This window comes from Xiphophorus hellerii, chromosome 9, assembly GCF_003331165.1.
Source record: "Xiphophorus hellerii strain 12219 chromosome 9, Xiphophorus_hellerii-4.1, whole genome shotgun sequence".
Classification (NCBI taxonomy): Eukaryota; Metazoa; Chordata; class Actinopteri; order Cyprinodontiformes; family Poeciliidae; genus Xiphophorus; species Xiphophorus hellerii.
Genome location: NC_045680.1, coordinates 23,193,427 through 23,209,044, shown reverse-complemented (window position 1 = coordinate 23,209,044; position 15,618 = coordinate 23,193,427). Strand labels below are relative to the sequence as shown.

General features: G+C 44.5%; 1 protein-coding gene across 1 annotated transcript; it reads right to left on the bottom strand.

Moving 5' to 3' along the window:
• Nucleotides 1-282: 282 nt before the first annotated feature.
• Nucleotides 283-14,640, bottom strand: ndnf (neuron-derived neurotrophic factor). The gene is made up of 4 exons (XM_032572778.1): nucleotides 13,814-14,640; nucleotides 5,294-5,488; nucleotides 4,800-4,924; nucleotides 283-2,468 (listed from the first exon to the last, which is right to left on the bottom strand). The coding sequence occupies exons 2-4, from the start codon at nucleotides 5,485-5,487 to the stop codon at nucleotides 1,072-1,074; spliced, it is 1,716 nt and encodes a 571-aa protein (XP_032428669.1). The 5' UTR covers nucleotide 5,488; nucleotides 13,814-14,640; the 3' UTR covers nucleotides 283-1,071.
• Nucleotides 14,641-15,618: the final 978 nt, after the last annotated feature.

Sequence of the window (15,618 nt, the reverse complement as noted above, 5' to 3'; positions counted from 1 at the left end):
AGATCTCAAAAGGAACCAAAAATTTAAGCTCAAATTGAATTGCAAGTATAGCTATTTATTTGTTAGAAAACGCAAGTCCTGCTTGTTAAATCTTGCTTTCGGCAATGATTTATCAAAACCTTTTTGGATTTTTACATCTGATATTGTGAGCGTCGGGCTGTCATTTAGAAAAGTACGCAATGCTATTTCAGGTCTCTGGAATAAAACGCACAGTGTGCTCCATCATCACAGAGCTGTGAATGCGATGTTAACTGCTTGGTGAAAAGAACTTGACACCCAGGGTGACACAGGGATTACTTGTTCTATATTTAGGCTTTATGTACATGAATATTGGCAGGACATCTCTGTACATGTGACACACTCACTCGCGCACGCACTCACACACACACGTGCACACACAGCGATACAGTGATAACAACGCAGATCTCCAGCACAAAACAGAATACATTTACAAGATGGGCTCTAGAGGAAAACACTGGCTGGGATACAAAAAGGGAATGTCTTGAACTACAGCTTCCACATAAAAACCGGAAATGATCTGGAACAGCCGACGCTGTCATCAATAAAAAGAGACGATCAAAAATATAGACACAAAGTATAAAATAATTTAAATTTTCTCCTAAAACATGAAACGAGTATGCAGTTGAGAGATCTATACAAAGCGGGAAGCCTCTGGATCTCCTCCGGTCGCCGTGATTCTTACCGAAGGATGTGACGGACGAAAGCAAACGTCATGCAGCGACACAGGAACCGGCGCGGGAGGAAATGTGATTTTTCGCTTTAGTTCGGCCCCCCCTCCCTGGCGGCAACTCGATGTCAAGACGACAAGCCTGGTAGGAAAAGCAGCTCACGCTTCGGGCCTCTCGGACGCGCCGAGATAAAAATGTAAACATAAATATACAGGTTGATATCTTTCTCTTTCTCTACAAACAGTTGAGTCTCTACTACGGGCCCATCAGCTGCATGAGTAGTCAGTCTGTGTACACTTCTTAGTAGAATATCACTTAGTGTTAAATAAACTTATTTAATATATATATATTTATATAATAGATTTATTCTTTGCAGAGTCATTTAGCAGTATTTCCTTGTTTTCACCAGTTTGCTCTGGTATCTTACTGAGTGGCCACTGTGTCCCACCACATAAACGTCCAGCAGGTAGGTCTTGCCTGGCTCCAGACCCGTGATGGTCTCTGTAGTCACAGCTTTCTGCAGGTTCGGGCTGTGGAAGTACTTGCACAGCACCTTTTCGGACTTCCTGCGGGTCTCTGGCCCGGCACACTGATTTTGCTCCCTGCGTCGCTGCTCTTCCCCGAAGCTGTCAGCCACCTCTTTTCGATAAATGCAATACTTGTTGCGGTCCTGCGTGCCCAGCCAGGCCACGGTGACGGAGGAGCAGGTGCGCAGCTTGTCAAAGGCCTTGATGCGGGTGTCCTCGGGTAGAGAAGGGAAGGGTTGCTTGCTGCTGGGCCGCGTGGTGGCGAGCACCTTCAGCGTGGAGGCCCCTTTCCGGCTTCCTCGAAGGCGGATCTGGTACTTGGCTTTCGGCTTTCCCCGTAACTGGAACTGCCGCACCCCTTCCACGTTCTGCGACAGCAACAGCTTGCCATCTCGCCTCACCTGCACCTGGACCGAGTCCAGACACGAGTGCACAAAAAGCGTCACCCTCTGGTGCGAAGACACGGGAGCAAAGCGTAGAAACTTCGTGCCCTTCCTCTTGATGAAAACATCCGACACTTTGCCGTCCTTCAGCTCCAGGGTCTTCTGACGGGCTTCCTCTTTGGTGCGAGCAAATGTTCCTACGTACGCTGTGCTGGTGTTGGTGGCCGAGTTCACGGCAAACACATCAAAGTAGTACTGCGTGTCTGGTTTAAGGTCTGACACGGTGTAGATGTTTTTGTTGCCAATGCACACCTTCTGGATGTCAGACACTTTGGGTTTGGCTAAATATGCTCGTGAAATCTTGTTGCTAGTAAGGCCTCTCTCCTTGCCAAACCCATTGTCAGAGGGAACAAAGCCAAAGTGCACAAAGTCAAAAGGGCTAAAGTCTCTGACGGGCTTTGGAGCCAACATGAAAGCATCATCGGCACTGATTTTGGCCTCAGCGGCACACATGCTTTTGAAGTTGTGCTCCTTGTTAATTACCACACAGTACTGGACAGGTTGGCCCATCAGAAAGCCTGTCGGCGTCGGCTTCCAGGCTAGCGTGACTGTGGTGCGACCCAACGCGGTCACATCAACACGGGGGTCGTAGGGCAGCTCCGGATAAGGCTGGTCAGACTCCGGAGTTGTGGTGGTGTACACTTTGAAGTTGCTGTCTTTCTCAGTGGACAGCAACTCCAGCTGGTAGAGACCAGAGGGCGTGCTTGTTGCCACGTAGGACTCCACATCGTTTCCCTTGTAGGTGAAAAGCTCTGTGCCTTCGTCTACAGTCACCTGCTGTTTCTGCTGGTCCAGGGGTTCAGGCTCTCCTGGAAAGAAAAGCAAACACACAACATGAGCTCCTTGCGTGGTGTTGCATCTCCGCTAGTTTATCATGAATATAGATTAGAAGTGTAGAATATCTTTCATGCTTTATTAAAACATTCACTACAAGAACTGTATTGCTGTTAGATTGCGATGAAACTTATAGATAATTGGCTCGCTCGCGTCACGGTTGTGTTTACATTCCAAACATCCCCGAAGATCACAGGCCAGCATTCACTCACTTGGCCGTCCGAGAGAAGCTATGCCACAAAGAGGCGCCTTGTAGCTCCTATGTGAGAGAGACAGTCCGAGCTCCAACTCCAACTTAAGCCAGAAACCATAATATTATGTTTGTCAGCCAGAGAGTGTGCTCAGTGGAGTGCTAAAAATTAATGCTCAAATATCTACTCCCCCTGGAGACACCAAGACCAAAGACATTAAAAAATTCACAAGGTTAACTCTTGCTGTAGCGCCTTTTTAAAGTCAGATTCACGAAACTAATAGTGTGTTGAGTTTTGGCATATATCAAATATTTGGTATATCAAAACCACTACTTAGCTTTTAACGGGGTAATTCTACAGTTTTGCACAACTGGTAATTCAGTGTTCTCTATGTATTCCCATCAATGGTTTGATATTTTTCTTAAAGGGCGTTTGGCAACAATTGCAACCTCTAGTTGGCCTTGAAGACCAGGCTTTGGAACGTTTGTTGTTGGGTAAGACGCTCCAAGATTAGCACACCTGTTTAAAAATAATCTTTTCGATTCCTCTCTGCAGATCCTTTTGAGCTCATTCGGCTTGGATTCAGTCAGTTTGAACTCTCCCCGTGTTCAACTGGAGTTCAGTCTGGGCTGTGGTTGGGCCACTTAAACACATTAACCAATGGGATGCTCATAAAACCACTCCTCTGTGTGTTTGACGTCATTGTCAGGTTGGATGACAAACCCTCTCCATATTCTCAGGTCCAGACAACTTCAAAACAGGTTTTCCTGAACACTCTAAATGTTTGGATGTTGTCAACTTGCCTCCTATGTCTGGTTGCCCACATCACAGTAATAATTTTTATAGCCAGTTGATGAGGTTCTATTTTAGTTTCGTCTGACCAGAGAATTTAGCTTATCATGGTCTAACCCGTTCTGTGTTGCTTTTTGGTAAAATTAAAGCTTCCATGTCCATCCGGCCACCGTACTGTAAAGATCTGGTCGGTGCAGTGAATTAGCTATAGCCGACTTTCTGGATGCTTCCTTATAGTATCTCCACAAGGGAGATACATGATTATTTGACATGCTATTTTTGACATGGTATGTCAAATAATCAGGGCTGCTGATTATTTTTTGTTTGTGTCCAATTCTCAGCTATGTGCTTTGACATAGTCCAGTCTATGAGTAATTCCATCGACTTCATTTCATGGTTTATCCTCTGATATCAACTGAGAGCTTATGTTCGGTTCCAAATTATGTTGAATAATCTGAATGTACGACAGGTGGGCTCCAGTGAAGTGGCAGAAATATCTCAAGGATGATTAGTGAAAATCAGAGATACTTGAACTGGTGTCATAGCAACGGATATGATGACTTTCGTACCTGTTACGGCCAAGTGACATTTTTTTAATGTATTAAAAAATGTATAAAAACATATAACAAAAACAGTATTATACCAACTATACATTTGTTTGTGTGAAACTTCAATTTCACAGTTATTATAGTTTCACACTTTGCCCAAGCATAGCCCAGCTGGCATTGTTCTGCATTATTTGGGTTTAGGATGAATTCTTCTCTCCTGAGGCAGGGCTTGTGTAAACTTACTAGTTTACTGGCCAATTATCCATTTTAGAGTATTAGATCTGACAATGGCAGAGGCGCAAACAGGTGCTTGTGCATTAACATTCAAATAAATGCTCACATCACACTTCTGTAATCTAAACCACTGCTTTAGTCGTCTGGCGAGGCCTCTCGTGCTCACAGGACAGCTTCCATATGGACAAAGTTTTGAAGTGAGTCAAAAAAATTAAAAATAGCAGAAGGAAGCCGGACAGAACAGAGAAGAGTAGGATTTAGCTTGGAAAAGGCCAAAAACGCTTTGAGCAAAAGGACGTAATGACTTTGATTCAGAAGGCTGACTAGAGAACAGCCGACTTTTGAAATTATAGACGTCAGTTTGGGACAGGCCCATGCCTCATTAGTGGTCAGACTAGACACTACGAGTGTGACTTAATTAAAACCCTCCAAAACACCAAGCCTAACATTGCCGCGCAGGCTAATTATGTATGGGGGATAGAGATATTTCCACATGGCATGTCATTAACCTCTTCCACTGCTGTCTGATGTCAAGTTATACCTGATCCTTCCCCACTGGACTCCTCCGGCAGCTCCTGCAGGGTCAGTTTCCACTCCAGAGGAGCATCACAAGGTGTCACTGTCACAGACAACGGGGTGTTGTCTTCTTCCACCACAAAGTAGTACCTGTGGAAATGAACACTGGCGCTTACGATTCATTATAGTCTGATGTTATCCAAACAATATGCACAGGCCATTTAGGACACCGACGCTGAAGAACAGGGGGATATTATACCATCGACCTTGTTTGCTCTCCCACACTGACATTCTCATCTATTATTTATTTCTGCATCGACTCGATAGATCGCGTTACAGAGAAACATCTTATCTTCCTACTTATTTATAGGGAGAAACCATCCACAAATGGGATATTTTCTTCCATGCCGAGTATGAATGAGCCACCTCAAGATGAAACTGACTCATTTTATTCGGTCTTGAAGAGGTCACCAGGTTCATGTCAATCAGTCTGCCACTAGGTGTCTTCAGAGTGCTCACCTTTTTGGCGTGTCCCTGAAGAGGTAGCCGCTGATCTCAGCTCCGTCTGGAATGACGGACGAGTCGTGGAACAGCGACTTGTCTCGGATCTGCATCTGAAAGAGTCCTTCGTCTCTCGTAGGCAGCTTCTGGGCCAACGACCCCAGGCCCAAAACCATCAGCAGCACTAAGCTCCAGCCTTTACACTGCCTCATTCTGAAACACACAAAGACGTTGCCACTATAAGAATCGAACCATGCATCACAAGTTACTGTTTCTTGACTTGACACGAACCACCGTATGTTTGGAAAACCAGTATGAATTTCCGGTGTGGGGTTGAAACGATTTCAGAGACAAGATCTCAGGATATTAAAGCAACGCAAAATTTCTAGTCAACGTGAAGTTTGCTGTATCTTGCGATTTTAATTTATCTAATGAAATAAAAGTGTGTACTTTAAGCTTGATGTCCTGTATGTATGTTTGAGGCTTTTATTTTGATTTAAAAAAGGAAATATTTCTGCAGTCGCCTCGTTACGCTAACAGAGTCCACTAATGAAGACCTTCAGTCATGAAACCATCAGAGCAGCTTCTGCTACTTCTAAATCTCTTTGTAGTTTATTTTGGGCTCTCAGGAGAAAAGGAAATGCTAACAGACAAGATACAAATGATTTGTAAGCACTATGAGTATACTGTGTCATTAGCGGCTAACCGTTAGCCGCTAGCTGAACTAAACTTGCCATCTTCTTCGGAGCTTCAGCATTAAACAAAAGGGCTACTTCACAGTTTTTATGACCCAGTCCGTAGGCTACTTGTTTATATGTCTTTGAAAAAATTACATTATGGATTATTATTTAGAAAATTTAGGCAAGATTTATAGATGTTAATTTCATTGGAGAAACCATTTCTTTAAAAAAAAATGGCCTCTTTAGAAATACTCTTTTGCATCCGCACCTCCTTATTCAAAAATATTATGTTTTGTTCTCTTGAACTTAGTTTTCTGTTCTGTCTCTTGCGCTACAATGAGGATGTCATCGTAGCAACTAATACCCAGTCATCAATCAGTTTGATCAATCAACAGTTTCAACAAAGGAAAAAGGGAAGTCTGAGTACATTAAAAATGAAATAAAGTCCTGTTATGCTAACAAGAATCCACTAATAAAGACACTAATCATGAAACTACTGAAGGAGCCTTATTAACGTTGTTATTTTAAGTACTCAACAGAAAAAAAGTAACAGTGACAGACAGAATCCAAATTATTTGTAAGCATTGTGAGAAAACTGTCATTAGCGGCTAACCTTTAGCTACTAACAACACAGCTAAATGCAATAAATAGATGCTGTTCTTGTTTAGCTCTTCGACATGTCATAAAAACCACGTCTTTTGAATTTTATTGTTATTTTCCCGTTCTAGGAAATCGTGTTTATCTGTCAATACGCATTCGTATCAAACAGTTAGGTCAAGCTAATCTTGGTGCCAGTTTTATGGTTAGTACATATAAATGAGTGCTTTATGCAACTTTCTATGAATAGTTTTTTTTAATTCTCACAAATATACCTTTCTTTAAGGTCCAAATATTACAATTTAGCAAAGTAAAACTAAATGCATGAAGCTACTGTTAGCTGTTAGGGCTAAGGTAAGCTAAATTAAGTTATTTGACAACTGCTCATGGTTTGCATACAGACAAATGAGACATTTCAACTTTCTGTTCTGCACAAAGTCAGTTAGCAAAATAATGAATGGCTACTTTACAGAGTAAACCTCACTTTCAATGAGCTATTTACATAAATAAAGATCTCCAATATGACTTCCGAATATTTCGGTGCAGCAATTTGGCATCACTTATGACTTATGACTTTGTAATTTAGTTCTACTGAGCAAAATTCTTACGAGTTTATAAATGACAATCCCAAATCACAGCGAGAATCACCGAAAACGGAGCGCTAACGAGAACCCCAGGCCTCCTCCAAGAGAGAGAATTGATTAGACTTTAAGTGGGAACGTGTGAGAGGGAAAAGACATCACCTCGTGCCCCCGGGGAACCACACTGCAGTATTTCACAAAACCCTCAACATAAAATCCTCCGGTCCACGTCGTTTAAGTTTTATTGACCCCCATATAAAAATGCTGGTGGCGCAGTCCACAGTGATCTGGGCCAGGTGCAGCTGACCAAGGCCAAACCGCCTCTCGCGTATCGCCTGTCTATTGATTTTTGCCCCATTGATTGCAGCTGATGGGAACGCCAAAATCCCCCGGGATTTAATCAGCGTAATGATGGCAGATTAGCCAGATACTTTACTGCCATTTACTGCGAGTGAGATGGTGTCCTTTTAATGACCTCTTTCCCTCTCTCTTTCTCTAGCACTCCCGCCCTCGCCTGTTGATCGCAGGTTTTTTCCTTTATTCTTTTTTCTTTTCTCTCTCCATCAAGCAAATAATCCCTTTAACACTCGTGCACACACATCTTTCCCTTTCGATTCTTTGCGGTTTCTTTCACTGTCACTGTAAACGGGGGCAGATTAATACAAATCTGAGGATTTAAAGTGATGAGGATGGACCTCCGTTGAAAAAAATTGTTTATTTCTTCGTTACAGTCTTCTAAAAGTGCAGGCAAGGGTAAAAAAAAAAAAAAAAACCTCGACAGGTCCTGTCATTGTCTCGGTCTTGGCTGTTGTCTAAGCCAAGCCCGCTGTTGAACCGCCAGACATCAGAGAGCAAAAGAAAAACCACCTAAGTGGTACTTTGAGGTTTGACTCACACAGAGAGCGGAGATCCTTATCGTCTCGGCTTGTCTCATTCCGCTTTTTAAAAAAAATTAAATAAAAATAATAATAACCACGTCAGTTAGAACAAAGACGTTGTCTATTAATACCCGAGACGGCAGGGGAGGCGGTACGCGCATTGCGGCCCTCGGCTGCCAGTCATTCCACACAGACACGGCGAGGACCCCCATCCGCCCGCGCCAGCCGTGGCCCTGCGCGCTGATGTCACCCGGCTCATATTCCAAGCATTTTATCACCCCTGTCATTAGCACATTTGATAGGTGTCTTCAGAGCGCTCCTCGTGTGTGACACCCCTCCCACGGGCACCGAAAACACTCGCTCCTTCATCGCAGCGCGCCGTACAACACGGAGGGATGACATCTGAATGTCAGAGCAGCTGCGGCGGGTCACTGCAGTCGCGCGGACTGTCGCAGTGTCAACACGGTCCAGGCTGCGGCAGCTTCTGCGTGCGAGCCTGCTGTCCACCCGCCCCCAGAGCGCACGCACGCACGCACGCACACACACTCCGGTGCTCTACAGTTAACCTACCAAAACAACACATTAAAAGGGAAGCAGCATCTGGAAGAAATAAAGTGCAATGTTTAATTAGAACACAGAAGAATTGAGTCCATCTCAAAGACCAAATCATTTTAAGACGAACTAACCCGCAATCGTGTTAACTTTGTTTCCCCGCTGCTTTTGGTCTGCTTATTTATATATTTATAGCTTTCGTTTTGTTTTTTTGTGGGAATCAACAGGAATTCAAGATGGGGGGAAAAAAACCATCTTGCGTGTGTATAATGGGCAAACTGGTGCCTAAGAGGCCCCGTATAATAGGATTAAAGGACAAAACGCAGCACTTTGGTCATCATTTCTCTGTTTCCATGACACAGTCTTTTCAACGTCTACAGTAACAGGAAAAAAGAAAAAGTTCACCAATGACCTCCACACCCTTTCTTTGAGGAATGACACTCCGCTCTAAAGACTTGGAAAAGCTTTGAAACTGCTCTGATTTGTGGACGTTACAAATCAAATCACGCGCAAAGCCGGAGTATAAAAGTTCGTGTATTGGATTCTAAATGAACGCTAAACGATCGCTAAGCTATTACCAAGCAAACCACTCATACAAAGCAATCATCCCAAATTAGAGCATAAATAAAGTTTTGTGTGATGAGGCGGAATAACAGAAAGAAATGTGTTGCACTTGTTTACCTAAATGTATTAAATGTACGGTTGAAAAGCGTCTCTTGATGGTGACAGCTTGAATTTCTCTCTGGGATTTCATATCTTTTGACCCACTCCTCCAGGCAACTGTCTTCAAATCTTGACTGTTCAGAGGACTCTAATCTTCTGCGCCACTCTATAAACTTTGTTTTCTTTGTCTGAAGCTAGTTAAGGGTTTCCTTGGCTGCATATTGGGGAACCATTTCTTGCACCTTCATTTCAGGTCGAGCATTTTGGAAAAACGGCAACCGATTCCTGTCCCTGCACGTCAGTCCAGGACAGGACTCCCTTCAGTTCTACGAAGTCTGGCGCTGAAAATATCACGATTCTGTCTCCTCCAAACTTCACCGTGAGCATGGTGTCTATGGAGTGATGTACGGCGCCATTTCTCCCCAATATCGCGTCCTTGGTGAGCGGCATCCGAATGCGTTGAAGCACAAAGGCTTCAACACGCCTTTTCTTCAGCAATGGAGTCTCGCACAGTAAACGTACAGATTTCACTGCGGTTGAGCGCTCTACTCATTCTCTTTGTGGGGAAAAAGAAAAGACGATGCTGATTCCAGCTCTTCTGCAAGTGGCCATTGGACCTCGGACAACCAGTTATCCCTTTGGCTTCCCATGACTGGTCTGCGGTAGCAATTTCATTCCGTTCACTTCTGGATTATGGCCCTTAAGGGACTCAGTGGAACTTTCAGAGGCTTCGATTGACGCTTGTAAGCAACAAGGAGGCTGCGAAGGTTATGAGAGAGCCCGTTGCTTGCTTGTGAATGTGTTGTACGTGTGGATTGATTGGGTTATTGTCAACATCCAGTCTGAATTTCAAATCAGTATGTCTAATGAGTTAGATATTTCCTAAGAAAAAAGTCCAATGCTCATTCTCCCTGCTGCATGTGCTCACCAATCTGTCCTCGGCCTCCCCTTCCTCCCATTACTTTTCTTTTTTTCCAACCTTCCTCTTTCCTCCTTCCTTCCAGCTCCTTGTCAATATGGATAAGCTTCCTGCCTGCTGACACATGGAGCTCATTAACAGAACGGGAAGGAATAAAAGGCAGTTTAATTTTTACACAAATAAAGACACATTTCGGATTCCACCCAACAAGATGCCTGGCGGGGGCCCACACGGGACCTCTCTCTCTTTGTGTGTGTTTTCTTAAAGGAAATCTGTGGGGGCAGATTTACGGTGGGTGCTGTGCAGATAGTTCCATCAGCGCTGTCACTTCAGGGCCAACGTGGGGGATTGCCGCCCAATATGGTAGATTGGTGATGGAGTGGAAGAAGGGAGAGAGGAAAATCAAGAGTCAAAGGCAGAAGAGAAAAAGAAAAAAAAAATCTGCACAGGACCCGGACCTGCGCAAGAGACCGGCCAAACCAAATCAGGTCTGGATCTCTTGGACAGCGAGAACAGCTCGTTAATGGTTTGGTAGAGACTTGTGGTGTGCGGGGGACTTTGGAGCCAAGAACAGAGACTTTAATCTTGTGTTTGAGTGTGTGGGTGTGTGTGTGCGCGGGTGTGTGTGTGTGTGTGTGTGTGTGTGTGCAGTGCAGTGCATCCAAACCATCAAACTGCACTGTTCCACCCTCTGCGCAAAGTCTACATCATCACTCAGGAGCTGTCGCCTCGCCATCCACAACATCACTCACAGTTTGAGTTTCTGAACCGCGTCCACATGATCAGAACCGCTCGCCGCTGTCATGGAAATTGGGGAGCTCAGTTTCCTTCCAGCTCTCTCGCCCCTTCTCCTTCCTTGCTCTCTGCGCGGCCCGACGTCCGACCTTGGGGTTTTCGCATCCTGGAATGTCCCCCCTCCTCGACTCTGAGCAGGGGTCGGGGTGGGCTTTAAGTATCCACTCAGAAGGAACTGAGTCTGACTGATGTGGCTGGCATTGTGACTGCCACAAGGGTGATTGTAGATTACAAGACAGAATGCCCCCCTCATGGGAAAGTCATCCACCCACTGCCCATCATTCTGGATGGTGTGTGAAGGGGTGTGTGTGTGTGTGTGTGTGAGGGCAGATAGGTGGCGCATGGAAAAAGCAGTCGGTCTGAGGGAGAATAATAAGGGGGCTTCGCAAAGTGAGCGTGGCGGTGGGTGGGGTTTGGAGGGTCAGGAGGCACATGAGATATAATGAATAATTTAACTAGGAAATGAGGGAAAAAAAACTTGCACGCTCTGACTCTGGATGTGTGACAGAAAAGCAAAGGAGACTGTATGCACACACAAGCAGAAACCTGTCACCTCTCAGGACGCGAGCGACCGCAGCAGCAGCAGCAGCAGCAGCAGCAACACTGGTGGAATTCTTTCAGCCCCAGAGTTTTCATATGCAAATCACGGTTTAGTTACGGTATGCGACGCGGACCTTCCCATTTTAGGACTGCTTTTCTCCAACCCCCCACCCCCAACTCCACCGAACCCCAACCACCACTTTCTTTTTTTTTTTTTTTTCCATCTTCGTGATTCATTCTCCAGAGAAAGCTAAAGAGGAGTCGGTGTGTCTTCACCCGGCTAAATACAGTTATTCAGCTCCCCGTGCACACGTCCCTCATCAAACACCCGACAGAGCGGCTCTCAGATGGACCGGACGAGGAAAACAACACAAGGTGTCACAGAGCTGGAATGGATCACTTCAATGAATCAAAAACACATCAGCAGGTAAAACAAAAGAAAATAAAAATAAGTAGAAGTTCACTGTAAAAAAAAAAAGAATTTTGGAGACTAATTAACTACCTTATTATCACATTTATCATCGCCCATCGCATGTGGTGCTGTATATGTGGGTTGTAACGTAAATGAATATATCGTCTTCGTAAAAGTTAGCAATTGTCATAAGAGCTTTTAGTTGCGCGGTGTTCTTCCTCGGAGCAAGAGCAACATTTTACACCATTGTAAGAATTCATTCCCACTGTAGGAACTTTAGCCACGTTTATTTTATGAAGAAATGTCCACTGTTGAGGCCAACTGAAGATGTTGGTTTCTGTTGTTGGGCGAGAGGCGGGGTACGCCTTGGACATGGCATTAAAACTTTAAAAGGTTAGGTTGAGAAACGTTTTGAGCTGGAACAAAACGTTGACCCCCACTGCGTGTCGTGTTGAACATGCTAGCAGGTCTGACAGCTAGCAAGCCATTGGCAGACTGGGGTTCATTGCCAACGAACTCCAATCTGCGGTTCTATGGTAAAAAAAAAAAGAAAGAAAAAGCCACCATGCCACCATATTGAAACAGGTTTTAATAATGTTTTACGCCTACACCGAGGGTAAGCCTTAGTTGTTGCTTCTCCGTAACAAGTGAGGACTTCATGAAAGTAACAGTGACGAGGTTTTCTTCTTAACGACCAGCAAAGTTACATAGTTCTGCATCTGTAAAGCCCTTATGTTGTATCGTTATTAATCAGGTGTTCTTGGTATTGATGAAGGAAGGTTAAGGTCAGGGTTTGGGATAGGTTAAGGAAGTTTTTTTTTCTCGATGGAGAACCGTCATGTGATTCTCCTGTTGTTTTTTTAGCTGTCGGTTGTGCGGATGTTTTCATTTGATTTAGTTCGATGTCATTTGATGATTATTACAGTTTTGTTTTTTTTTAAATTAATAATAATTAGTCAACATAAAGTCAAACAACTGTCACCAATCAAAATTTATTTGACTTATCAATGACAATTAATTTGGAACATAAAAAGATCTTAATTAGTTAAAATTGAACTAACTGGGACTGGTAAGTACATTTTAAAACTTGGTTAAGGTTGCAAAAGAACTACCTACCTAAATGATAGGCAATACACCGAATATCTTGGTTAAATCGAAACAGTTCGGTTTTTGTAGTGTAGCTCCGCTTTCAGCGCTCCTTTCGTCCCGGACTGCGCTCTCACAGGTGCGCAAAAGCACCCAAAGGTGACACTAAAAATGTACACATTCAACTTTGTTTTGTTTTTATTTTGTTTTTTTGGGGGGGGCGGGGGGGGCGGGGAGAAAAAAGGGAGGAAACAAAAAAGTTTTGATACTAAAAAGTTATGACAGGAGCAAATGTCAGAGGCAGCGCGCGTGGAGTTTGGAGACGTCCTGCGCGTAATGATAAATCGCCTTTTATTGGGTGCTGGGTCACCCCTGGGAGCATGGGAACCCAACCGACGGGGAGGGGAGGCAGGCACAAAGGCGAAGAGGATTTTTCTAAAGTTCATCATCTCCTCCGCACCGTGTGTTGCCGTGCCAAACCCGAAGATAAACGCCAAATTAAAACAGCATGCGAGCCGGGGCTTGATTTCATACGCGTTTGAAACTTTTCACTTCCCGCAGTTGTAAGCCGCAAAAAAAAGAAAGAAGAAGGAAAAAAAAACATTCTTCTTTTCCTCCGCTCTCTGTCTCTCATTGCCAGAGAAGAAGTCCGATCGGCTCGGATCTTAAATATAGAAAGAGAGAGCTGCAAAGAAAAAAAAGGGGGACGCGGCAGAGAAGTTTCACAAATAAAAAAAAGTTTTCTGGTAATAAAGGAAATAATCCTGGATCAGACATAAAGCCAAATAATAATAATATTAATAATAATAAATAAAAATCTTCACATCAGCCTTACCTCTCTAAAGATGGTGCCTCTTGTTGGCCAAAACTTCCTTAAAATAAAATGTGGAAAAAAAACAATTTTTTTTTTTTACCCCGATCTCACAGTGAGGGGGGGGGAAATAAAATCAAAAGAGCAAGTTGTCCTCTGCGGTGTCCAGTAGTTCCTCCAGTTTTCACGCGTCTTGTCTGGACCGATCAATCGGATTAGGCGACCGCTCTGATGCGCGTTTGCAGTTTTCTTGCGGATTTAACTGGTCTCCAGTGGGCAGGAGTGTGTTTGTGTGTGTCTAAGAAAGACGGAGAGAGAGAGAGAGAGACGAAAGAGAAGGAGAGAGAGAATGCGTGTGTGTGTGTGACTTGGTGGGTATCCCGAGTGCTGGCAGTGCGTCCCTCCCCTGCCGCGCCGCTGCTATTGAAACCTCCTCTGGATTGGAGGCAAAAACTGGTGCGAACTTCTTCCTCTGCTTTTTCTTCCTCTTCCCTGCGCGCCGGGACGCAGATTCCAGAATCAGCCCCCGAAAACAGGCACTTCTGAAGCCCAAACTTTAGGATCAGATTAACAAAGTACACACCCACACACACACCCACACACACACCCACACACACACAATATTATTATTAAACAAAAAAACCCCTGTAAATTAAGATGTAGAATATTGTAATTTTAAAGATGGTGCGGGGGTTCCCAGTCAGAGTCGCAGATTATCCTTCCTGTGTGTTTACTCTCATGCTCCCAGGAAACGATCAGTGGAAGCGGTAGCGGCGCCCTGCCGGAGTCACGCAACCCTCGGGGGCTTTTGGCGTGCTGGGCGTGCTCTGTCCCGGGCCTCTGATACCTGGGCGGGTGTGCAGACAGACACAATCACAACAGCAGCCTGTAGTTTGGTTTTGGCCCGTGCGCATGCAACCGCACACCGCACCAAAGCGACGTCTTCTCCTGTTCTCCCCCGCCCCGTACTCCTACCCCCCCCATCTCTCTCCACCTCCACTCCCGATCAGCTGTGGAAATTCCCAGTGAGCCATAAAGTGCTGTTATTGTTGGCTGGGAAGGGGAAGCAAACATTTATTCAAGATAAGAGTCTCGGAACTGAAGAGTCTCCCGAATTTACGGCCTTGATTCGATGGAGTGGTGGTGGGGGGTCCCCTAACCCCCTCACGCCCCCCCTGGATTTAAGGGGATGCGACTGTTTCCTGCAGAAATGAAATGCAAGGTTACAAAATCAGCTTCCTCTTCATCTACAGGGTCATCAGAGGGACACTAATGACTACTCGTCTTCTCTTGATCCCTGAGGAAGTAACTACGTTTGCGTAATCTGACGACAAAAAAAAAAACAAGACCGTAAATAAAGTTAAACTAACTGGTAAACACAACAGCGTGCTGTTAGAAATCTATATTAATCTTCATAACAGAAGACGAAAAGATATTCTCATTCCAAAGCCGTTCATTCATTCATTGTCAGTATCTGTTTGACTGCGATCTGTGTAGGCAGCTAAATCACAAGACGCAGTGTTGATACAACAGCGTCATCTAGCGTCAGCAACAGTAACGACAGGGATTTGCATGTGGAATCAACTCACGTTGTTTAGTAAGATAAATGTAGTCTGCCTTTAAAAACAACAAAAAACTATGGCATCTTGCAAAAGTATTCGCACCCTGGACACAATCAAGTGATTATGTTACTTTCAGTTGCTGAAATATGACCTAAAAGAAATTTGATGTAACGCCTCGAAATTGGGCCTCTGTCTCTTTAAGAAGCTCCCGCTCTTTCTGAAACTCCGTCGTCACAACAAGGCTCCTCTATTAACCCTTTAACATGG